We start from the raw sequence: 26,081 nt of genomic DNA, 5'->3' as shown, positions 1-26,081 counted from the left end.
CCAGCACAGCTCGAGGTCTGTTATTACCATCCGAGTCACGTCGGTGCCCCACACGGTGGACACGCTCCACTACCACAGGTCCCTCAGCGTCCGGGAAGCCGAGCTCCTTGGGCAACCATTGTTCAATCAAATGCTTAAGCTCAGAATCTTGTACAGTTTCTGGTATTCCAATAAATCTAAGATTCTTTCTGCGAGCCCGGTTCTCCTGATCTTCCACTTTTTCCTCCAGCTGGGAAACCCGGGTCTCCAGAGAGGCAAGCCTGCCATCAGCTATTCCAGCCCTGTCTTCTTGAGCCGATAGTCGCTCCTCTACTTGTTGCAGTTGTGCAGCCTGCCCCACCAGGGTATCTTTAAGGTCATCCATAGAGGCATGCAGCTTGGCCAGTTTTTCATCAAGCAGCTGCGAAAGGTGCCTCATGGAGACCTGCATCATCTCGTCTGGGGAGTGGGCCGTCACGGCGTCTGTTTGGGTCTCCGCCATCTTGCTCGCCGGGCTCCCAGAGGTCTTTGTCGGCCGCGAAACCTTTGGCGGCATACTCCGCCGCTGGAGACTGCAAGTCGTGGTGCTCAGCCCCCGGCCGGTTCCCGGAGCCTAGCAACAACTGCGCCGTTAAGGGTCAATCAAGGGCCGGTCAGAAGCACACCAGGAAGGGAGGAAGTCGAATGAAGTCGAGGGAGGCAGAGCGGATCTCAGTGCTCAAACTCACCAGCCAGCACGTGGCCTCCCGCCATCTTGTGCACCGGGCTCCCAAAGGTCTGTACCGGCCGCGAAATCGCTGGCGGCATACTCCGCCGCTGATGAGTGCAAGCCGCGTTTTCAGCCCTCCGCCGGTTCCCGGTGCCTAGCAACGGCTGCGCCACATATTTTAAAGCATGTACCGGTCAGGAGCGCGCCGGGAGGGGAGGAAGTCGGGGGAAGCAGAGCGGAGCTCAGTGTACAGACGTCCGCTCAGGAACCAGCCATCACGTGACCCCGGCCTCACCCCCTCTGACGTCAACTTCCTATTCTGGGGTGGGAGACCAGCAGAACTGATGGCCATGCGTAGGCAGCCCGTAACTTGCAACTGATCCACACATCTTCACACTGCCTGGAGGAGAGGTGTGCTCCAGCCAGAGAAGGGGGTGTTCCATCCCGGGTTCCTGTCTCACTAGCTACACCACTGCCTATATGTCTCTATATCTCAGAACAGATTCCCAGATCAGACTGAGCAGAACTTTACGCACTCTCCTGAAGTAGTATTATTACACATGCTTCCTGTCTGCTCATGATGATCATGTGACAGCTAACATGGGAAAAAACAAGTACATATACACAAATTCATGGCACTCCACATGTAAACTGTGCCTGGGTGCTCTCTATACACACAGAAGGTTGCTAATAGTTATCATACGGACTTGTATATATGTTTTATATGACAGGATCTTAACTCACAAATGTGAAAAAGTGCCTTTCTTCTATAACACTTGCTAATTATGACCAACTTTGCTTACTAGAAAACATTTAGATAAGAGAGTGCTTACGTTTGTTGGGCTTGGTCTATGGGGTCAAGGTTATCTAAGTAGTTGAATCGCATGGTATCAGTTGGATGTTTATCAGAAGACCGCCAGGGTGGAAGCTCTCTTTTCTCCTTGCCCATCATTTTTCTTGCCATGGATTCTGACAGAAGAATAGAAGAAAGGGACTTCTTTATCTCTGGAACTTCTCTTGCAATAGGCTGAACATCAATGACCACAAAGTCATCTTTTGGAGGAGTCTAAAGAGAGAAATAGATGATAAATAAAAGTGGTGATTCATCAATCCTAATCTGCTTCTATTTAACATTTTTAGAAGTTAATATGTGAAATACTATTGGGGAAAGTGTGTATTTTTACAATTGATACCAAAATCTATAATGGGCTAGACACCTGAGGAATGATTTAACAGAGCTCAAGGAATGGTCTAAAGCTGATTTATTTATTCATTTAAATATTAATGTTGATAAAATGCTTTCCATAATGTAGGAAACAGAGAAAAATGAAGACAGTCTGTCTAATCATGCCATCTTACTATCCCCTCCTCCCCCTTAGAGATCCAATGTACTTATCCCAAGCTTTCTTGAGTTCAGATACACTTTTTGTCTCCACCACCTACACAAGGAGGCCATTCCAAGCATTCACCACCCTTTCCACAAAAAAGTATGTTCTGAGGTTACTTCTGAATCTATACCTTTTCATCTTAATCATATGCCCCCTCATTCCAGAGCTTCCTTTCAACTGAAAGAGACTTGCCTCATGCACATTTATGTCACATAGATATTTAAACATCTCTATCATATCTTCCCTCTTCTGCCTTTCTTCATGGAGAGAGTAGTTAAGCAGGAGTGAGTTGGATGGCAACTCTAGTAGTTGGAACCTAAGGACAGTACTGGGTGGACTTCTACGGTCTATTTCCCAGAAATATCAAAGAAAAAAAGAGAATTTAATTGTGCATTTATAATGTGTATGACTATTAGACAGACTGGATGGGCTGTTCAGGTTTTTATCTGCTGTCATTTTCTATGTTACTATCGCCCCTTTTAAAAAACTGTAGCGCGGTTTATAGCGCCGGCCGTAGCAGTAACAGCTCCGACACACATAGGAATTCTATGAGCATCGGAGCTATTACCATCGCAGTCGGCGCTAAAAAACATGCTACACTTTTGTAAAAGGGAGGGTCTGCCCTTTATCCATCTTTGGTATTAACTTTTAACATTCATCTTTCTTCCATTTTCCTGCTTCCTTCTCAAATCTATCTACTTTTCCATGTCTCCCCTTCCCATCTATCCATGTTTATCATCTTCTCCCTCTTTCTTCTCCCCTATGCCCATCTCCTCCTTCTTCTCTCCTTCCCCACTCCTCCCATTCCTATGCACCATCTCCTCCCTCACTCTCCCCTTCTCCTTCCCCACTCCTCCCATCCCTGTGCACCACGTCCTCCTTCTCTCGCCCCTTCACTCCATCCCTGTGTACCATCTCCACCCTCTCTCCCTCTGATATCTGTCTTCCCTCTTTCCCCCTCCTTCCCATAGTCTGGTATCTCTCTCCCCTCCTTCCTTTCCCTTCTTCCCCCCCCTCTTTATGGTCTGGCATCTCTCTGTCTTTCCTTTCTTCCTCTCCCTCCTCCTTCTTTACCATGATCTGACATCTCTCTCTTCTTCCCCCCCACCCCCTTCCCCATCCAATGGTCTAACATCTCTCTCTTTCCTTTTCTCTCCTCCCGTGGTCTGGTATCTCCATCTGCTCCTTCCCTTTTTTCCCCTGGAAGTCTAGGGCATTTTTCCTTCCCTTTCCTCCCCATCCCCGTGGTCCAGCAACCCTTCGGCCATCATCAGCATCAGTGAACTAAACATGCTGCCTTCAGTGACCTGGAAGCCTTTTCTTTGCAGAGAGAAAGCTTCCGAGTCACAGAAGGCAGCGTGTTTAGTTCACTGACGCTGACAATGGCCGAAGAGTTACAAAAGCAACAGGTGAGCAAGCACAGGATACTACAGGGGGAAGGGAGGAGGACTCCAGATAGGTGTGTGGCAAGGGGGGGGGCTGGAGAGGCAACAGGACTCCGGATAGGTGTGCGGGGAGGGGGGGGGGAGGAAGGAGGATGACTCTAGATAGGTGTGCTTGGGGAGGAGGAAGACTCCGGATGAGTTGAGTTGCTGTAGGGTTACTAGATACCTGGTTTTCCTGGAAAAAGTTATTAAATTGAAAAGCCGCCTGGACTTCCAACAAAGTCCTCAAAAAGAGGACATGTCCGGGGAAATCCAGACATCTGTTAACCCTATCCCTGCTGAACTACTGCAATGAGAGATTTCACTATCTTCATCTGGAAACGTGGAACCTTGAGGGCTACATTAGCATGTCTGTGATTCAGAATGGGCCTCCAGTCATCGGAACCTTTCTTGAGCACGACAAAGTATACTGAGTATCTGCCCAAGCCCGAGTGTTCTTCTGGAACTGGTTCTATGACTTGAATATCCAGCAATCTGTTTAACATTGCCCAGACTTGTACAGCTCAATCTGGCCACCCCGCTGGAGATTCCATGAATCAGTTGGACAGAGGGTATGCAAACTATTTTATAACCTTCTCTGACAATATCCAAAGATCTATCATTATGCTTTCCCAGGCCTCTAGAAAGTCCATGAGCCAACCCTCAATTTTCTGAAGGTTGACTGGAGCCCTGGTGTCACTGCAGCTTCTTGGCTGCCATTGTGGCCCAGGAACCATAATTTGGATTTTTTGGCTTCCGGAATATCTCTGACTGGAACCTTAATAGTTTCTCTGAGACAAGCCTCCTGAAGCAAACTGGCAAAAACATTGGGACCTCCGAAAGGAGCTCTGGTTTCTAGCCGCTCAAGGTCTCCTGACTGGTAAGGACTTGGAATGACAATCTCACACACTGAAAAAAACAAAAGGAATTGACCCCAAAATATCCACAAAGAAGAAAATCCAGAGAAAACCAAAAAAACTCTGTGGAGTGACAATGTTCCCAAATGGACTTTATTTGAAAGTATCAAAGTTCCAAAGGTATACTAAAATCATCCACATAAAAGTAAATCATCCACTTAAGAGCCTTAAAGGACCTAGTCCACTAGGGATACAGGACCCAACACGGTCCGCGTTTCGACAAAAAGTCTTCTTCAGGGGTCCTATAAATAATGAGGGGTACATTAAGAATGCATGTAAGTTATGAATAGTAGTGGTGATAAAATGTGAAACTGTGAATGATATCTGGCATGCAAAAAGTATGAAAGATATGTGATAAAAAGACACAGTGATGTAAATGGCACTAATAAAAATAAGTTGGTGAAAAAGGTGATAAATGTCATAAAAATGTGAAAACAGAAAATATTTGGATCTGTGCAAAATGCAGAGTGAAGTGAAAAACTTAATTGTATTATAAAAATGGTGGACGTGCGAAGACCATGCTAAACAAATGATCAGTGAATACTTATGTTTAAACAAGCTAGAAAGACACAAAGGGAACTGTATAGGACAAAAAAACCAATGAGGAATACATACCCTGGGGGTCCTATAAACTTGAATAGCCACATAAGGAGGGATCATCTCCCGGGTCCGTGGCTGGGAGTCTATCCTGATCCTCAACATAGGAGGCTGAACCTCCCATCAGGGAGACTTCGCTTAGAGACATTAAGGGGATCAAGACTGAACTGTCATCCCCTGAATCCCTGCCCGACTGACATTCAGAGTCAGGGAGGAGCATATTTTGGCCATGTGCATATGCCTGCCAGAGCAGATTAATGAATCCTGGGGTAAAGACGTTAGTAGACAACTCTCCTTCCTCTTTAGAAAGGAGATGCCTCTTCTTTGGCTTTGGAGCCTCTGCATCAGTTTGGTGTGCTGTGCTGCTGTTCAAGGGCTCCTGGGGAAATTTCCGCTCCTCTAACAGGCTCAAAAGCTGTGTGCCATACCCCAGAGACTGTATGGAAGCTAAATTTGAAGCTCCTGCCTTCCCATTTTGTTCGACGCAGCATGTGGCACAAGAATACTCATCCGCCATCCATCCTTCACAGACAAGGCATGATATAAGGGTATTAGAGTCAGAGGACTCCATTCCTGGTACTTTGGGGAAAAAATGAGGTGTTTTGGAGAAGTTTGAGAACTTAGAAAATAAAATCAGGAAAATACAAGATGGCCACTGCTTAAAATCACCTCAGGGCTGATCAAAAGCGTCAAAAAACAGGATTTTAGTTAAAAACAGCTTTTGAAGATACCCTCCTCCCCACCCAATTTTTCCCACAGCCTGCCATAGCCTTACTCACAGACTATATGCTGGGGAAATGGTGCTGGTGCTGCCTGCTTCAGTTCCTCTCAGGTATAGCTTTTCTAGGAAAGGCCCTCTGCTTCCAGTTATTCAGCCACTTTGCTGGAATCTTTGGGCTGTCGGTTGGACATCCACAGACTGACCTTCAACCTCCCCAGATCTCTCACAAAAAAAATAAGGGGGAGAGACAAAATGCAGCTGGAACTGTGAGAGCCCCAAAAGAATGCTATTAGCACCGAAATAGCCTGTGTTCCGACCCTTGACCAAGTTAAAGGGATGAGCAAATATCAGGGGAACAGACCCTGAGCTCCACTAATCTTCAGCAGGCTGGCTGAAACAGGTCCCCGAAGGATATACCTGCCAGCTGCAGATGTAAATTCTGCTTCTCTCCACGCAGGCAGAGTACACTTTTATCAAAAGGGATTTCTTATGTCACAAAAAAGACCAAGATTAGAGCGAAAAATGGCAAAACTACCACAAATAAAAAAGAAACTGACCAGATCAGAAGACACCTCTCAAGCTCACCTATACAAAGAGAAACTGAAGGAGGCAGCAGACTCCTGGGAGAAGGAGGAGATTTCAAAAGCTGTGATTGACATATTTCTGCAGTATGTTCATGAGAATGGACAGAGTACCCTAAGGTTACACTGGAAAATCAGTTAGTATATGATTTGGAAAATAAAGCAATGACATCAATCTGTACCTTTGGTCTGGTAACGTGGAGCTCCTTCACCGTCTCTATATAGTGTCTCTTCCATATTCCCTGCTCAAATGGAGTTGGAGAAAAGTTGATGTACCAACTGAAACGCAGGCACTTGGGCATCCAGAGTTGGTCTAATTCTGTCAGGTACTTCCAGGGCCAGCATACCTGAAAATATCACAGACAATAATGCTTGTAAAGCAGCATTATTAACATCTGTCAAAGTTTTAAATGGCCTGCTTCTTGCATCCTTCAGCCTTTTCCCTATAAATATTTATTGATATTACTAATGCATTTGTTCATTTCTATAATGCTTATTCTAGCAGCCTTATTGGTCCTGGAGAAAACTGCACTTTTTAAAGTTATTTCAGTTTTAATTGGACCAGCATAACTTTTTTTATTTTTTTTTTTTAAGTTCAAAAATCTTTATTGAATTTTAAGATTACAAGGGTAAGTACAAATATATATGCTCTTTATTGTTGTGATAGACACTTTGACTTTGATATATTTGTACTTACCCTTGGACCAGCATAACTAACTTAAAAGTGTAGATTACAAGCACTTTTGAATCACATACATCCTTCCTAACCTATAAGGTCTATAAAATTTATACACTATCTTCCAAATTGTATAACGTCCGCCTAAAGTTAGGCATCTACAACTCAATAAAATGAAACTCACTCCCAACCCGGTGGAAGACAAAGAAAGGCAATTATATATTTCATTATTCATTTGTACAACTGTCTTGCTATAAAAATAAATGTCTAAGATGTATAATATCAACATGACAACGTTGCAACAAATGAGTACATACAGTAATAAAGGAAGTCATTTTAGAGGCCTTGTGCTGCATATCACAAGTAAACAATGGCATTTTCAGATTAGGCAGTTTGGGAAAGGATTGGGGATTCTTGCATTAAAATGATGTTATATTATCACTGCTTGAAACTTTTGCTATTTTATTCATAAAAATAATTCCTCAAAAAAATTGGCATTTTCAAAATGCCACTATTTTATATGTGGCGATGCCCAAGAATGCACTGATTTAAGGTGTGTAAGTGTTTTTATGGTATGGTTGGGGTAGGTTGAAAAATGAACACCCCTCCCCCCTTCTTTTACACAATGTAGCATGTTTTTTAGCACTGGCTGTGGTGGTAACAGCTCCGACACTCATAGAATTTCTATGAGCATAGGAGCTGTTAATCCTGCAGCCGGAGCAAAACACCGCGCTATGCTTTTATAAAATGGGGGGTAAATGTGTATATTTCTGTTTACAGTGCGAATATATATATATATATATAGTTCCAAAAACTTCCCTGTTGGCATTTGCACCTCCTGAGAGGTATGCATAAATTTCTGCAAAGTACTCAATTTGGTCATTACTTAAAATAAATGTTTGAGAGGTAATTCTGCACTGCCAGTCTGTGGGTTGATTTTTTTTTTTTTTTTAGTTTCTACAATGTAAAAATGGACACTTTGGGGCTTCACTTCTTAATTAGCTGCACTTATATCACTAAGGGCTCATAATCGAAATGGAAATACGTCTAAAAACTCGCTCAAGTCAGCATTTGGATGACCTAAAAGACAGGTCATCCAAGTACCGATAAATCGAAACTGCTTTTTAGATGTATCCAGAGACATTTTAGGCCTCTGAATGCCGCTGTGCGCCCAGAGCTGAAAGGGGAATTTTTGGAGGAGTGGTGAGGGCGGGACATAGGCCGACCTAGACTTGGTTGTACTGCAGGGATAACTGAAAGTTTTGCAAGGCTGCCTGGATGGAACTTATACGTTGTGACTTAGGTGATCTTAGGTGATCTAAAACCAGGTCTAAGTGCTCAGAAGGTATCCAAAGTGACTGCAGACACAAAGTACAGACCCCTACACACTCCCCCAGTGATCACTGACCCCCCTCACACCGCTTTACAAATCAGAATAAAAATGCACATATCTGTCTCTGGAACATCAGCACCTGCTATAGGAAAGCCTAGTAGAGCTGCACAGGTCTCTTAAGTAGTCTGGGGGTGGGGGGGGGGGAGTGGGCTAATGAACCACAGAGAGAAAGACCCAGGCCCAAAAGCCACTCTAACCACTACATTCATGGTGGAACATGTGAGCCCACCAAACACCCCCCCAAATCCTTCTGTACTGCCATATAGGTGCCACCTGCAGCCCTAAGGGTAATTGGGGTTGTAGACAGGTGAGTATAGTGGGTTTTGGAAGTGTTAAAATTAATTTTTCTTCCCAGTGGAAATAATGGGGCTTTTGCAGCTTGGGATCTAGTTAGGTACTTGGGACCTGGATTGGCCACAGTTGGAAACAGCTTGATGGGCTTTCGGTCTGTCCCAGTATGGCAATTCTTATATACTTATGTTCTTAAAAGGGCCACCTGCTGGGTTAAATAAGAGTAAAAAATAATTGGGATAGAGGCTCTAAGAAGGAGAAAAAAACCTGCTTGTTCAAAGAAATGAATAGCCTTTTGGGAGCATGCCTGAATAAGAACATCACCCAGTAATGAACAGTATAAGATGGTCTGGGGCCCGAGGAGAAGAAAGAAGAAGTGGCCCCAGAATTCTCCTTGACATCAACATCCAGACGTTCTGCTTGACTAAGGACTCCTGACACCGGCACACTAGCCGAAACAAGGACCGTGTCAAGCCCTATGTTCTGCTACATGTTTATGTGACTGTTATGAACTACTTTATATTTGGATTTTACCATTTATTATTTGTTGTTAATAAAAGGAGTGGTTTGAAGACAAGGCACGCTCTACTCCCTGTTTGGATTTTGCAGTATAAGTTGGTCCCATCCATTTTCAATATCAATTTGCAACAGTAGATATTTAGGAAAAATTAATTGGGCCACTATTCATAGTAATCAGTTCATGTAAGCTAACTACAAGTATTAGCAACAAGTCTGTCTACTTCTTAAAATTTACTGTATGCTGTCTCTTAGCTTTACCTGTGCACATCGGCATAGGCTCCGAGGATCCAGAAAAGAAAAGACATAGAGAGACAATACTCTAGGAAGCACAGTTGTGAAGTCCAAGGCTTCCAGTGGCACTTTCTTCTGCAGCTGCTGATTACAAAATTTCAGCTGTGAGATGGAACATCTTTCAAGCAAGTCAGTTAGTATCTTTCGTCGCTGGACATCAGTCCATTTATCAAACTGAAAATGATATTGTAAAAAAAAAAAAGGAAATTATTAGGTATCAGGGAGATCATACATCTGTTAAGAGCTTAATTCAAAGTTTTCTGCAGCGTAAGGGAGAAGTTATCAATGTAGGTTCCTGTTGAGTTTTTTTTATTTTACTGTTAATCCCAGTTATTAGTAGCTAGATCTCGCTGCATAAAGGCCCCCTTTTATGAAGCCACATTAGGCTTTTTCATCGTCGGCCGCTGCAGTATTATCTTTGCCGCTCATAGGAATTCTACGAGCATCAGAGCTAATGCCGCTGTGGCCAGAGCTTTAAAAAAGCCTAATGTGGCTTCATAAAAAAAAAGGGGGGGGGGATGAGTTCTGTGAGATAATAGCATGAGATAGTGGTAAAATTACACTTTTTAATGGCCATTTGGGAAGCTAGAGATGCAGGAATTGTAAGAAAGTGAAAGATGTTATTTATACAAATTTGGGATTTATATTTGCAAGATTTGCATCCTAAGGGTCGTAATGCGATTTTAAGTTGGATCTCTTAATTGGGCTTTTTATTAAGTTAAATGAAGAGAATAACTTGGGGTAGAGAGTACAATTGGGTGAGAAGGGGTGGGTGTGGAGAGGGATGGTAAAGGTTCAAATTCATATAGATAAGTGGGGGTTTAATGATATTGGAATTTGTCTTTTATTATGCATATTAATAATTGATGCATTATTAATGTCTTTTGATGCTGTATTTATTTGCAAGTTTTGTACCCTACGGGCTGTAATGCGATTTTAAGTTGGATTTCTTAATTGGGATTTTTATTTAGTCAAATAATGAGAGTATCATTGGGTAGAGAGTACTATTGGGTGGGAAGGGGTGGGTATGGAGAGGGATGGTAAAGGTTCAAGCTCATATAGATAAGTGGGGGTTTATTGATATTGGAATTTGTCTTTTAGTATGTTTATTAATAATTGATGCATTATTGATGTCTTTTGATGCTGTATTTATTGTATTTGATGATATTTGCATCAATAAAAATTGTTTGAATCTAATGGTAGCCCATGTTGATAATCGTGTTGAACTTGTCAAGGCATATGTAGAATATAAGAATGATTGCTATGCTGTGCTACAGAGGGTTAGAAGCTGGATAAATGCAAACAGATTCAAATTAAACCTTGGTAAAATACAGACATTATTCTTGTCTTTTAATTCCACTTCTAGTAATAAATATTCCCTTGAAGGTTCAAATGAGATTCCAATAGTGTCAGAATGCAAATACCTTGCCATCAAAGAAGATTTTTCTTTGTCTTTTAAATGTCAAATCATTACACAATTCATTTTTTTTCTCAAATTATGATTGATCCTGTATTAATATCTCAAAAAAATATAACAGAAGTAGAAAAGGTTCATATAAAGGGGACCAAAATAATTAAGGGGATGGAACTATTCTTATATGAGGAAAGGCTAAAGAAGTTAGGACTCGTCAGCTTGGAAAAGAACTGGGTGAGAAGGGGATATGGCTAACGTGACCATTTATTTTTTTTCATCAAAATGGGACATCTATTAATTATCAGTCCAGCCTCCCTCCTTACCTCCCTGCCACGCCTATTCAAACTCTCCCCCCCTCCCCGTACGCTGCACCTTCTTCTTGCCGCCCAGAAGCCTTCTTTCTGAAGTCAATTCTGATGTCAGAGAGGAAGTTCCGGGCCAGCCAATCACTGCCTGGCTGGCCCGGAACTTCCTCTCCGACGTCAGAATTGATGTCGGGAAGAAGGCTTCTGGGCGGCAAGAAGCAGCGGTGGCGGACCGAGAGTTTGAATCGGCGTGGCAGGGAGGGAGGGAGGGGAAGCGATTGCCGGTCCTGTTGTCCCCACGCACAACTTCAGGACGCTATCCCTGAAAACGGGACATTTCGGCATCCTGAAGCGGTGGGTTGGGATAACGGGATGGTCGGTCCAATAACGGGATGGTCCCGTTGAAAACGGGGCGTATGGTCACCTTAGATACGACAGAAATCTACAAAATCCTGAGTGCTGTAGAATGGGTAAAAGTGAATAGTTTTTTAAAAAACTCTTTCAAAAAGTACAAAGACTAGGGGACCCTCAGTGAAGTTACATGGTAATACTTTTCAAACAATTAGTAGGGAATATTTTTTCACTTAACAAATAGTTACTGTATTTTTCGCTCCTTAAGACACACCTGACCATAAGACGCACCCTAGGAAAGCAAGAAAAAAAACATTCTAAACCAAATTCTCCCTGTCAGGATCTGTGCCCTGTCCCCCCTCCCTGCCAGGCTCTGTACCCTGTCCCCCACCACCTCTGGTGGTCTAGTGGAAGGCCGGGACAGGGCACAGAGCAGGCAGGCCTAGTGGCCTAGTGACAGGCAGGCAAGTCTAGTGGCCTAGTGACAGGAAGGCAGGCAGGCTCCATACCCCCCACGTACCCCCCAGTACCTTAACTCATCCTCCCATCCCCCCACATGCCCCCAGTACCTTAAATCCTCCCCATACCTTCATGTCCCTTAAATCCTCCCCCATCCCACCATGTGTCCCCCCAGTACCTTAAATCATCTCCATCTCCCAACGTACCCTCCCATACCTAATCATCCCCCCATACCTTTAATCATACCTCCCGGGTACCTTTTTAAATTCCTCCCTCCTTAGATGACTGTCTCATCTATTTCCCAGCCAGCGGCACACAGGCCAGAAGCGCAGAGATAATACCGTATTTTCACGCATATAACGCGTGCGTTATACACGATTTTACAAACCGAGTATAACCATGTGCGTTATATTCGTGAGCGCGTTTTCCAAATTTTTTTTTACATAGTTCCCCCCCCCCCGATGTCCGATTCACCCCGCAGGACCGCTCGCACCCCCACCCCGAAGGACCGCTCGCACTCGCACCCGCACCCCCACCCCGAAGGATCACTCGCACCCCCACAGCCTTTTCCCCCATCATGGAGAAGCTGCCTACGGTTATCCTGCTGCTTCCTCTGCTGGCGGTCCCGTCCCTTCTCTGAGCCCTGCGTCTGCGCTGCTTCCTCTTCCGGCGGTCCCGCCCTTTCTCTGACCGCCAGAAGAGGAAGCAACGCAGACGCAGGGCTCAGAGAAGGGGCGGGACCGCCGGCAGAGGAAGCAGCAGGACAACGGTAGGCAGCTTCTCCATGATGGGGGGGTGAGAGGCTGTGGGGGTGCGAGCGGCCCTTCGAGGTGGGAGTGCGAGTGGTCCTGCGGGGGGGGGTGAATCGGACGTCGGGGAGGGGGGGCATCAGGCTTTCAGGGTGGGGACAGGACTTCAAGGGGGAGAGGAGAGTCGGGGCAGGCGAAAGGAGAGTAGGGGCGGGCGAAAAGAGAGTCGGGGCAGCCAGAGGAGAGTCGGGGCGGGCGAAAGGAGAGTCGGGCAGCGACAGGAGAGTCGGGGCGGCATGCACGGTATACGGGTGTGCGCGCTATATAAATTTTTTTTTACAAAAATTACAGTTTCCTGCGCGCTATACCCGTGTGCGCGTTTTACACGGGTACGCGGTATATGAGTGAAAATACGGTAATAATAATAATAATAATTTTATTCTTATATACCGCCAAAGCCATAATAGTTCGAGGTGGTTTACAACAAGAAATGCTGGACAATCAGGGACTAAAACACAATATAAAATCATCAGTACGTACATACACTATGAAAGTAAAAAAAAACAAAAAACGGTAAAACCTTAACTTACAAATCGATTAAATAATTTTGTTTTTACTAATTTTTTAAAACTGAAGTAGGATGAGGAATGCGTAATGATATTACTCAACCATTCATTCAATTTACCCTTCTGGAAAGCAAGAGTTCTATCTAAGAATCTTTTATAATCGACAAGCCCTCTGTGCTCCCTTTTGGCCCCACGCCGATCTCCAAATGGCTGCAGTCAGTTCTCGCGAGTCCCACAAGAGTTGACTGCAGCCATTTGAAGATCGGTGTGGGAGCACTTTTGGCCTGTGTGTCACTGACCGGGAAATATGCTGGACCACCAAGTACGACGGCAGCAGGTGGGCGGGTTTAAAAGATGCGGTAGCGGGCTTAACAAATTTATAGCTTCAAAAGACACACTTACATTTGTACGAATCTAACCCCTTTTAACTTTAGAGAGTTAACATTCAAGATATTGAAGGGAATAGATTTAGTAGATAAAGATAGGTTGTTTACCCTCTCCAAGGTAGAGAGAATGAGACTGCACTTTCTAAAGTTAAAAGGGGATAGATTCAGTACAAATGTAAGGAAGTTCTTCTTTACCCAGAAAGTGGTAGAAATCTGGAACACTCTTCCGGAGGCTATTATAGGGGAAACACCCTCCAGGGATTCAAGACAAAGTGTTGAACCAGAACGTACGCAGGTAAGGCTAGACTCAATGAGGGCACTGGTCTTTGACTTAAGGGCCACCGTGGGAGCGGACTGCTGGGCACAATGGACCACTGGTGTGAACCAGCAGCGGCATTTCTTATGTTCTTACATTTCCACCCCCTTTTTAGGTGTGGAAAAAATGCGTCTTATGGAGCGAAAAATATGGTAAGCTCTGGAGCTTGTTGCCAGAGGTGGTTACAGCAATTAGTGTAGCTGGGTTTTAAATAGTTTGGACAAATTCCTGGAGGAAAAGTCCATAGTTTGTTATTGAGAAAGACATGGGGGAAACCATTGCTTGCCTTGGGATTGGTAGCATGGAATCTTGCTACTATTTGGGATTCTGCCTGTTACTTGTGACCTGAATTGGTCACTGTTGGAAGCAGGATACCGGGCTTAATGGACTGTCAGTCTGGTCCAATATGGCTATTCTTATGTTCACTGGTTTCCTGTACAATTTTTTGCTCCATAAGACACACCTCACCATAAGACGTACCCCAGATTTAGAGGAGGAAAACAAGAAAAAAACATTCTGAACCAAATTCTCCCTGCCAGGCTCTGCACCAACCCCACACTCCTTGCCAAGCTCTGCACCCTGTCCCCCCTCCCTGCCAGGCTCTGTACACTGTCCACCCTCTAGTGGTCTAGTGGTAGGTCAGGACAGGGCACAGGGCAGACAGGGCAGGCAGGCCTAGTGGCTGGCAGGCAGGCATGTAGGGACAGGGCACACAGGCAGGCCTCCCCCCTCCCAGGCATTCCCCCCCAGGCAGGCAGGCATACCCCTCTCTATCAACCCCCCAGGCCTTCCCCTCCAAGGCAGCCCCCCCAGGCTGACAGGCATCCCTCTCCCAGGCAGCCTTCCCCAGGCAAGCAAGAAGGCCTCTACCCTCCAAGCCTCCCCATAGGCAGGCAGGCAGGCCCAGCTTCTCCCTGCTCCCTATGTTTAATTTGGCAGGCAGCCCCCCCCCCCCGCCCCCACATTACCTTTTTTTTCCATTCTGTCACCCTCCCTTGCTAGACATGGCTGCCTGCCTGGTCCCAGCAAGCAGTGACGGCTGACACAGCTCGCGGCTTGAGTCCTCTTCTTTTCCCCTTGCAGCGGAGCGGCGCACAGGGCTGCCTGCCTGGTCCCGCACTGCTTCCCCCGAGGCAGGCAGCCATGTCTAGCGAGGAAGGGCGATAGAAAAAAAAAAAAAAAAAGTAACAGAGGGTTGGGGCCTGCCTGCAAGGGAAAAGAAGAGGACTCAAGCCGCAAGCCACGTCAGCCATCACTGCTTGCCGGGACCAGGCAGGCAGATGGAAAAAAAGGTAACGGGGGGGGGGGAGGGATTCACTTCATAAGATGCACCCTTATTTCCACCCCCTTTTTGGGGGTGGAAAAAGTGCGTCTTATGGAGCAAAAACTATGGTATATTTAATACATAAAGCCCTTAACAATGTGATAGAAGGAGAAATGGGCATGGAGTTGGTCGGCAGTGGTGATAAATGCTGCACATGATCCGGGGGATGAGAGAGGGAGAAATGTTGCATGTGGCAGTAGATAGGGTAGGAGAGATGCACCCTAGATCTTTCTCTTTCTCCACTTCCTTTGCAGCACGAGAGGAAATGAGAGAAAGACAGATGAACAGTGTGAGAGAGAGAGAGAAAGGGAGACTTCTTGTCAATAGGGGTGGAGGAAAGAGGAAGAAAAGTAGGACTCATGGAGGTTTAGAGATAGATGTTGGTTGGGGAAGGGAATGAGGTCCAGAGGAGAGGAAGTGTGCAGGAAGCAGAAAGAAATATTGGATACATGGATCATGTGCAGAGACTCATGAAATCACCAGTCAACAAAGGTAGGAAAAATGATTTTATTTTCAATTTAGTGATCAAAATGTGTTAGTTTTGTGAATTTATATCTACTGTCTATATTTTGCCCTTTATTTGTCTATTTTTTTATAGTTGTTTTGATTGCATATTTTAAAGTCATATGCCTTGACCTCTTTGAAAAAAAAAAACAAATATAAATGATAATTAACATTTTATTTTCTCTGCATACAGTGTGTTTTGTGTGTTTTTTTTAATTTTGTGGTTACCATTATGTATTAATAAGATTATATTGTGTGTAAATGAAAAATGGATGGAAGAAATTGCATTACAATTAGTACTATTATTATGGGGGTGGAGTCAGGGGCGGAGCTTGGGTGGGTATGGGGCCGAGCTTGGGCCGGGGTACTCAGTTGGTATTTGTTAGGCTTAGGGGGTACTTGGCTTTAAGAAGTTGAGAAACACTGATCTAAACAAGCAAGAAGAGGGACTCAAAGTACACAACAAAACAGTGGAACAGCAAACAGCCTCACACATTTGGATAATAAAGTTTGATTAATTGAAAGACTGAGTAATGTTTCAATCAATGATCTGAAACAATGTCAAAACATAGCATGAAGATTCTGCAAACTGGCACTTTTCAGATACAGTGGCAAAATAACCCTCAGCATTTAGGAAGTTGGTTGGGCTGAAAACTTTTCAGCACTCCGTCTCAATGTGGCCAAATCAATTAGATGGTACCAATTTGGACTTTTCTAACTTGGACATTTTTGTGGTCGAAAATGGCAAATAAAGTTAGACATCCTGGTGGCCTAGACATTTTGGCAGCCAAGATGTCGATGTTTCTGTGGCTTCTGAATTTGGACATTTAGCTGGAAATGTCCAAGTTGGACTTAGATGTTCTTTTCAAAAATGTCCCTCTACACACCTTAAGGGGACAATTTTCAAATAGCTGTGTAGTTGCAAAGTATGAATGTACTGGTATACTGTATACTTGCAATTAATAAGCTAGCTTAGAATATGCATGCTAAAAGTGTCCATGTACACAGGGCTAGTGCTGGAGGTGGCAAACCGGGCAATTGCCCTGGGCCTCTATACCACAGGGGGCCCCAAGCCTGCCTCTAGTTGAAGGAGGGATAGGCTGAATGTCTGCAATGGAACCCTCTCCCTAGTTTTTGCCCTGGGCCCCTGAATATTTAACACCAGCTCTGCATGTAATGTACCTAAGATTTGTATGGGTGATGGAAAGAGGACCTGGGAAAGGTAAAATATACACCTGCTGCTGAAAGTCTCATGTCCACATGAGACTCCCTTTATCTAAACACACTCCCATGCCCAGAATGCCTCCAGTTAACCTATTTATTTATTTATTTACTTATATCCTAAGTGGTTTACATTCAGGTACTTTATCATATTTCCCTATCTGTCCTGGTGGGCTCAAACTCTATCTAGTGTACCTGGGGCAATGAAGGGATTAAGTGACTTGCCCAGGGTCACAAGGAGCAATGAGGGATTTGAACCCACTGCCTCAGGATGCTGAGGCTGTAGCTCTAACCCCTGTGCCACACCACACTCCCTAGATAAAAGCATATGCACTATGGCAGCCCTTACATACTTTTAACAGGATTGCATAAGGGAAGTTTTCAGAGAGGACTTGCAGTTTCTGCTTGAAGATTTAGAATTTTGTTCTGAGTGACTGTTATTATGATCGTTATTTGAAAAAGATAACGTACATTTCCAAGCACACTACCAATCCCCTTATCCACACTCTCATCACTTCTCACTTAGATTACTGCAACTTGCTTCTCTCAGGTCTTTCAAACAACCATCTCTCTCCCTTTCAATCCATTCAAAATTCTGCTAAACAACTCATATATTCTGCCAGAGCTGCCATATTCACATTACACCCCCCCCCCCACATTCATTTCCAAATACAGTTCAAGCTCCTCTTACTGACTTACAAGGGCATTCACTCTGCAGCCCCTCAATATCTCTCCTCAATTATCTCCCCATATGCTCCTCCTCGTGAACTTCATCCATTCCTATCTCCTCCACTGCCAACGCCAAATTCTGTCCCTTCTATCTTGCTGCACCATGTGCCTAGAATAGTTTGCCTGAGTCAATACATCAAGCTTCTTCTCTAGCGGTATTCAAATCCAAGCTAAAAGTCCACTTTTTGAGGCTGCTTTCAACTCCTAACTCCCACTCACCATATGATACCTATCATTCTTTGAAAGAAATTCCCCAAACCCTATCTGACTCATTTGTTCTGTCAGTCTGTCCTTATTAGATTGTAAGCTCTTCTATGCAGGGACAGTCTTTTACATGTTGAATGTACAGTGCTGATTATGCCTTTCAGCATTATAGAAATTATAAATAGTAGCAGCAGTAATAGAAACATCTAGTTTGAACAGTTCATGTTATACATATTTTAGATATAAAGTGGTATCACCTAAAGAGAACGCTGCTGAATATACAGTAGGTATAATTTGAAAATGGCTAGATTAGATGTTTCAAATTATACATTCACCTTCCATAGAGCAGCTATTTTCAACCAGTGTGCTGTAAGCACATTGGTGTGTCATGGCTGCTTTCCAGGTGTACTACAGGAGTTTTCTATCACTCCTGTTCCATTCCCAGCCAGCAATCCAGCATTATAAGATTTTTTTCTGTAGCATCCTCAAGCACAGTTTTGGAAGGAAACTTCCCCTTCAAATTGGCAAGGGTTCTAGTGATGCCTGCATATGCTGTGTGGAAGAAGAGAGGATGAATGAAAAGGAGAGACCGAAACCCAGAAAAAAACCAGTTACCCATTTTCCAAGCAGTGCTCTTCGTTCTTCAAATACCTGTTTAAGAAAGAATTAATATGTTAAAAGGGAGAACACTGTAGCTAAAATATAAAAGCTTTTGTTACTAAAACAATGGAAGAAAACCATGCTAAATGAAACCCTTGACAGAGGCAATTTTGAATAGCCCATGTTGCTTCCAAGGTACACAGACACTTTTAGCTTAAGGACACTATGGTCAGATTTGAAAAGGAAACCTTGCAGACTGTTGCTTTTGACAACTAACAAATGCAAAGTGTGGGCACTGAAAACACTTGCACACACTCTACTTGTTTTTCTGTGTCATTGCTCAGCAGGTGCAAAATAGCAAGTGTTCATTGAAAATGCCATGTATATTGGGCCAATATTTTAAAAGGTCCAAGGTGGGGTGGGGGAGGGGGTTGGAATATTTAATGATTTTTTTATGCTTATGAATAATTGTTGGGTATAAGGGAGGGGGGATATTTGATGCGAGTTAAAATTTGATGATATATTAAGTGATGTTAATGTATAAAATGATTGAATTTTATGTTACACTTATTGTGAGTTTTAAAAATAAATAAAGATTTGTATTAAAAAAGGGACTTATATATGTAGAGGGTAATTTTATAACAAACTCACAAAGTGAATCAATTATACAAACTTATTCATCACCAGTATAAAATATACTTGTTTTCTCACAAAAGGAGGAAAAGACTTCAGAGAATGTCTACAAATAAGCTAAAAAAACTGGCTACAGTAAACAGATTTCCATCATCTTGTACATAGTTGTTGTTTTTTTCCCCCATGTCAATAGCAGTTAACCAAGAATAATAAATCCAATCCAATGTCAGAAAACCTCCCAAAGAAATATTTTTCAAAATGTAAAGTGTTTTTAAATTAATATAAAGTATGCCATCACCATAAGACCAACACTTCAAATCCATAAATCAAAAATCAACACTTAGCTGAATCAGTAGTACTGCTCAACAGAGCCCTCCGTTTCACACGAAACTTGGCCAGGAGCTGCTGATCTCATGCAGATCTTCTGGTCACAAAACCGCCAGCATACTGTGTATACTCAAATATAAGCTGACCCAAATATAAATCGAGGTAACCTCCCCCCCACAAAAGGAGGAAAAAAAGGTTGACTCAAATATAAACTGGGGGGGGGGGGGGGTTAATATTCAAGTGCCCTGCCCTGCCTGCTCTGCACCCTGTCCCTCCTCCCTTCTTCCCAGGCTCTGTCCCCTGTCTTTCCTCCTTTCCTGCCCTGCCAGGCTCTGCACCCTGTCCTCCCTCCCTTTCTGTCCTGTACCCTCTCCGTCCTTCCCTCCTGATGCCTTGCAGGCCTCCACTGGGCCTGCCTTAAGATCTGATGGTCCAGCAGGGGGTCAGGACAGGAGGGATTCTGGATAGGGCTGGAGGCTGTGGAACGAAACAGAGGAGGCTGAGTAGAAGAACCTCGAGGCACTCGCAAAGACTCTGCTCCTTGCATCGAGTGTACGGGTTCCAATGGAGGCATGGGCAAAGATTCTGCTCCTTGCGATGCATGCTGAGATGCCAGACCAGACACTCGCAGAGACTCTGCTCCCTGTAGAGAGCGTGCATACGACTGAGGCACAGGAGGCGGCTCGACCTCGCGGGAGACCTCCGCATGCCCAGGCTGGATTTGTAAGAGAAGCTTCGGCCCCATGGTAGTAAAGAGCTGGATGAATTGCTTCTCCAATAAGGTTGGAATGAAGCCGGCAAGGATGGATCCGCATCTCCAACGGGACCACCTGCATGGGCTTCGATCTGCCTCGAGGCAGTGTGAGAGTACTTGGACTTAGAAACCTTGGGCACTTTAAGCACCACCGTGGGAATGGGCTGCTGCGCTATCTGACCTGAAGAGACAGAGGAAGGCACTGCAGCAGGCGTCAAAGACATAGCCGGTACAAACGAGGCAGGTTTGATGAAGCTCGAAGCAGAAGCAGTGGAAGCCTGGAGAGCATCGGATGATGTCGAGGGCAAAGCACCCTTTGAGGACGAGAGCTCCATCGAAGATTCCATGCTGAAAAGCTACTCCCACAGGATGCAAAGACGCTTGAAAGCACGAGATGTAAGTGTTGAGCAAGGCCGGCACGATTTCGGGAGATGTTGAGGCCCAAGACACCGAAGACAGCGTCGATGAGGGTCCGTCAGGAAAATCGCGCACTGGCACTTGGAACACTTTTTAAAGCCAGTAGCAGGCCAGGACATAGGCCGAAAAAGCTCCGCCGCAAGATCGAAGCCACGGGGCTGCGGCCACGTGGCCTGCCCGGTCGAACGAACGGAAGAAATTTTTTTTTTTAAAAACAAAAAAGAACGATGAAAAGCAGCGATTCTGAGAAAAAATAACCCAAAACCGCGGAGAAAAGAAGGCACAAGTGAAAACACTTCACGCAGAGAGTCGAAGATGGACTTCTCGGCTCCGCAGAAAAGAACTGAGGAGACGCGACCTGCGCTGGGCGGGAAGGCACTCGCGCATGCGCGGTGCGGACGACTCGAAACTTCGAGTTTCTTCAAGGAAGTCTGCTTGTGAGGCGTCCGCATCAGGGCTCTGTTGGATCACGTCACCCACTTGTGAGAATACCTGCCTGCTTGTCCTGGGATAAGACAGGGTACAGAACCTGGCAGTACAGGGAGGGGGGCTGGATGCAGAGACTTGAAGAGGAGCTGGATGCAGAGCCTGGAAGAGTAGGGAAGGTGGGGGACCAAGTGTAGAGCCTGGCAAGACAGGGAAAGGCAAGGCACTGCACTTGAATATTAACCCCCTGGTTTATATTCGAGTCAACCTTTTTTCCTCCTTTTTTGGGTGGGAAAATGGTTACCTCGGTTTATATTCAGGTGAGTTTATATTCGAGTATATACGTATTTGTTATGTCAATGCTCATTATTCATATTCAGTATTCGTATTTGGCCAAATAATATTTTTAATTATTTGTATTTGGCTGAATAGTAAAATATACTAAATGGTACAGCTCTCTTTCTAAAACTACCTTAAAAAGTTTAATCTGGCTCATCTCATAAAAGTTTGGGGACCCAGTGCATAGTAAGAGAAGATGGCACCTAGGACAAAAGGAAGACGGTGCCTGGAATCCCCCCATCCTGGCAAAGGGGGGTGTCTCTTGACTGTATCCCCTTTTAAATCCTTCTGTTCTTCAATAGCAACAATCAGGGACCGCTACCCACTGTTCATGCTGGTTTGAGCCTTCCCTCTGACATAACCTTTTGCTCATTACTGGTGAAGAATAAAAGGATTTAAAAGATACTGGGGGGTGGGGAGGAGTGCAGTTAAGAGAACCACATCACTGGGAAGGAGGGGACAGAGGAGAAATGCCAGGAGTCTTCAGATGATGGGGCTTGGGGATCCCTGCCAGACACATTACTGCTGTGCTGCTGCTGGGTAGTGTCCCTGCTAAGATGATACCCAGGGGGGTCTGCCCCTTACTACACTACTGTGGGGAACCCATAATTATATATTAGAATTTTAGTTTTAAAACAAATATCAGCTCCAACACTATTAAACTTTCTCTTACCTGGTCATTCATGATCTGATGGTTCAATGGTGTCCATGTACTCATTTTAGTTTGCATTTTGGGGCCGTTGGTGCTCTTGGGAGGTGCAAATGCCATGGTTTGCATAAAATCTCATCTACTACAGTATTCTTCTGTCCCAAAGAAGGCCTCAACTGTTAAAGCAGATTTCAAAATATAAACTTATTAGTGAGAATGGGGTTATCCCCAACTATGTACCATAAGTATCTGATATTTATCTGAATTTAAATTTAAAATGAATCAGGTTGGGCAGACTGGATGGACCATTCGGGTCTTTATCTGCCGTCATCTACTATGTTACAATGTTACTATGATATATAAGAACATAAGAACATAAGTAGTCGCCTCCGCCGGGGCAGACCAGAGGTCCATCCCGCCCAGCGGTCCGCTCACGCGGCGGTCCATCAGGCATATTGCCTGAGCAGCGGTCCCTGACTAATTTTATACCTACCTCTACACTTATCTCTAAACCTTCCACTGCTCTTATCTGTACCCCTCAATCCCTTTGTCCTCCAGGAACCTATCCAGGTCTTCCTTGAAACCCTGTACTGTGCTATTTCCTATCACGGCCTCCGGAAGGGTGTTCCATGTGTCCACCACCCTCTGTGTGAAAAAGAATTTCCTTGCGTTTGTTCTAAACCTGTCCCCCTTCAATTTCATAATGGGTTTCCTTCCATTATGGGGGTAATTTTATCACAGGATGCCAAAAATGTACTTATTTTAAACTAGTTTTATAAAGGTAATGTAGACACCCAAGTGCCTTTATAAAACAGGTTCCAGATCTAGCCACAATAAACATAGAAACATAGAAAAGGAAGGCAGATAAAAAACTATGGCCCAGATTCTCAAAACTTTTACGCCGTCGCTAAATTGTTTTCTGGAAGTTTAGCCTGCACACATTTTAGCAGCGGATTATCAAAACAGCTTATCTCTGTTTTTTAGTGAGGTTTCTAGCAATCTCTGACAGTGGCATGCAAATGGGCTCTTCAACATTAAAATGAGCACTCCGGTGGATTCTTTAAAATAACTGAGCCATTGGCAACAAAAATCAGCAGGTCAGCAGGTATGCTGGTACAGTGGCAGTACTGTTAAAAACCCCAGTATGGCAGTGTCAGAGACTGCTTAAAAAGCCATTTTGAGAAGCGACCCTTCCCCCCCAGCAACGGGAGAGGTGCTCATTCTCTCACGCTGCCACATAACACCCGCCTTGGTTAAAGGCGGATTAAAAATGTTTTAAATAAATAAAGTATTCCAGTTAATATATTCATAATAAAATACAATTTTTCTACCTTTGCTGAATGGACATTTTATTTTTCCATCATGTTGGTCTCAGTTTGTCTCTTCTATCTTACTATGCGGTTCATAATAAAAAAAACCCAACCATCTAAAAAGTGTCCTAAATGGCTACGTGGACGATCAAAAAGCCTGATCGTCCAAGTACCCATAACCAAAGCTGGTTTTTAGATGTATCTAAAAACAGCTTAGGCCTTTCCCCTGCCTCTAAATGCACAGAGAGAAAAGAGGTGTGTTTAGAGGAGGGGAAAGGGTGGGCCGTGGGAGGGAGGTGGGCCGACCTACACCTAGGCGTACAACAGGTATAACCAAAACCGTATGCAGGTTGCCTAGTTGGCACTTATACCTTTTTGACTTAGATGAAGTCAAACCAGGTCTAAGTACCGAAAAAGGGACCGCTGAGCTGATTGTGGCTGCTGCGATTAGCTCAGCGGCCCCAGCAACCTGCCTACCCCTCCACCGCAAGCATCGCGGCAGGAGAGATGCCTCATCTCTCCTACCGCGATGCCATCACTCTTCTACCCGAACTGCCGCGACCCGCGGCAGTTCGGGTAGAGGAGTGATGGCATCACGGTAGGGGAGATGAGGCATCTCTCCTGCCGCGATACATCAACACACAACATCGGGGCAAGAGGAAACCCAAGCCCTCTTGTCCCATCGAACCGCGCCCCCCCGATGACATCGGGGCAAGAGGGAGCTCAAGCCCTCTTGCCCCGTCGAACCGCGACCCCCGCCGATGACATCAGGGCAAGAGGGAGCTCAAGCCCTCTTGCCCCAGCGATCGTGCCCCCCTCCCCCGCCGAGTAAGAGCAGGCCAGGAGGAAGCCCAAGCCCTCCTGGCCCCGGCAACCCCCTCTCTGACACGAACGAGCCAGGAGAGAGCCCAAGCTCTCCTGACCCCGGCGATCCCCCTGACTGGATTGGGCCAGGAGGGAGCCCAAGCCCTCCTGGCCCCGGCGACCCCCTACCACCCACTACAATATGGGCAGGAGGGATCCCAGGCCCTCCTGCCCTCGACACAACCCCCCTCCCCCCAACGACCGCCCCCCAGAACCTTCGATCGCCCCCCCGCTGACACGCGACCCCCCCAACTGACCCCACGACCCCCCCACCCCCACTCCCCTTCCCCGTACCTTTAACGTTGGCCGGACGGATGGGTGCCAAGCCCGCCCGTCCGGCAGGCCAGCTAGCTCCAGAATGGGGCCGGATTGGTCCAGCCGTCTGAAATGACGCCCACAAGTGGGGCCTAAGGCCTGGGCCAATCAGAATAAGCCCGGGAGCCTTAGACCCCTCCTGTGGGCTTGAGCTCCCTCTTGCCCCGATGTCATCGGGGTTCGATGGGCGTCGCGGTTCGACGGGGCAAGAGGGCTTTGGCTCCCTCTTGCCCTGATGTTGTCAGGGGGGGGTTGCGATTCGACAGGGCAGGAGGGCTTGGGCACCCTCCTGCCTGGATCATTGTGGGGGGAGGATTCTGTAACCGGTGTTGTTTTTGACAGACACCGGTTACAGAATCCAGCTTTTAGGCGAAGGACTGGCTCCTCTTTCGCCTAAAAGCCCTTGTGTTGGATATTTGGGGCTTAGGCGTTTTTTTGGTTCATTATGGGCAAAAAGTGTAGACGTCGTGGGGGTGTACTTGTAGATGTAGTGGTGATCTGGGCGTTTAGTAGAGGCAGGCCATAATCAAAACAAAACTCCTTTTGTCCTTTTCCCTGCTTCTGCTTTGAACGTTTAAGGACTTAGGCCAAAAGGGGACTTAGACGTTTTTTTTGATTATGCCCCTCTATGTCTTCAGCTAATTCTCTTTCTAGTGATTGGTATTCATTTAGTTTTTTTTTCATTTCTCCTGTCTTGTTTCATTCTCTCACTACACCTGTCTTTGTTATACGGATCATTCTCTTGTAGTTCTTTCCTCCTTTTTTTCTTTTCTTCTCCTGTTCACTCAAATTTCACTCTTTGTCATCTTTCTTTTTACTTTTTGACTTTCCATCTTTCTCTCATGCTCTAGCTCTCCTATTTCCCATCTCACTCCTTCCCCAGCCTCCTATTCCCTGCTATCTTTCATCTTCTCAGGATCACATTTCTACCTCTGTATTCACTATCCTCCTCTCACTCATCTTCTTGCCACCTTGATCTTTCCCATAAGTCTACCATTTTCAGTATCTCCCATCCCTCTACTCTTTTAGCTCAGCATCCCCTCTCCCTCATGACCTATCTCCATGTTCCTTTCCCGCCACAATCTTCCTGGCCCATCTCTCTTCTCTTCTCTTCTCCCCCCACCTTGATCCATATCTCCTTGTCTCTCTCATCTCCTCCATGATTCAACATCTTTCCTCTTTCTCCCCCCATCCAACACTACTCCCTCTTTTTCCTGCTGTTCTTCTCTATTCCTGCCCCTAAGTCCAACATTTTTTTTCTCTCTCTTCTCTCCTTCCCCAGGACTAACATCTTTCTTGCTTCCTAACTGCTCCCATCAAGCATCTCTATCATCCCCCTGTCACCCCTGCATCCAATATACTTCTACTACTACTATTATTTCTATAGTGCTATCAGACCCTCTCTCTTTTTCTCTTCCCTCCCTCCCATTATC

At 45.2% G+C, this 26,081-nt stretch overlaps 1 protein-coding gene across 3 annotated transcripts in view; it reads right to left on the bottom strand.

Annotated features, from left to right (window-relative positions):
• Nucleotides 1-26,081, bottom strand: part of FBXO16 (F-box protein 16) — a 116,148-nt gene that overhangs the window by 56,378 nt on the left and 33,689 nt on the right. For all 3 annotated transcript variants that reach the window (XM_033938807.1, XM_033938808.1, XM_033938806.1), the window contains exons 2-6: nucleotides 22,184-22,335; nucleotides 18,630-18,665; nucleotides 9,454-9,660; nucleotides 6,499-6,663; nucleotides 1,522-1,754 (exon numbers count right to left, since the gene is read on the bottom strand). In XM_033938807.1, coding sequence (XP_033794698.1) covers nucleotides 1,522-1,754; nucleotides 6,499-6,663; nucleotides 9,454-9,660; nucleotides 18,630-18,665; nucleotides 22,184-22,288 — 746 coding nt within the window. In that variant the 5' untranslated portion in view covers nucleotides 22,289-22,335. The remainder of the gene's footprint in view (nucleotides 1-1,521; nucleotides 1,755-6,498; nucleotides 6,664-9,453; nucleotides 9,661-18,629; nucleotides 18,666-22,183; nucleotides 22,336-26,081) is intronic.

This window comes from Geotrypetes seraphini, chromosome 3 (genome assembly GCF_902459505.1).
Source record: "Geotrypetes seraphini chromosome 3, aGeoSer1.1, whole genome shotgun sequence".
Lineage (NCBI taxonomy): Eukaryota > Metazoa > Chordata > Amphibia > Gymnophiona > Dermophiidae > Geotrypetes > Geotrypetes seraphini.
This window is presented reverse-complemented; position numbering and strand designations above follow the sequence as displayed.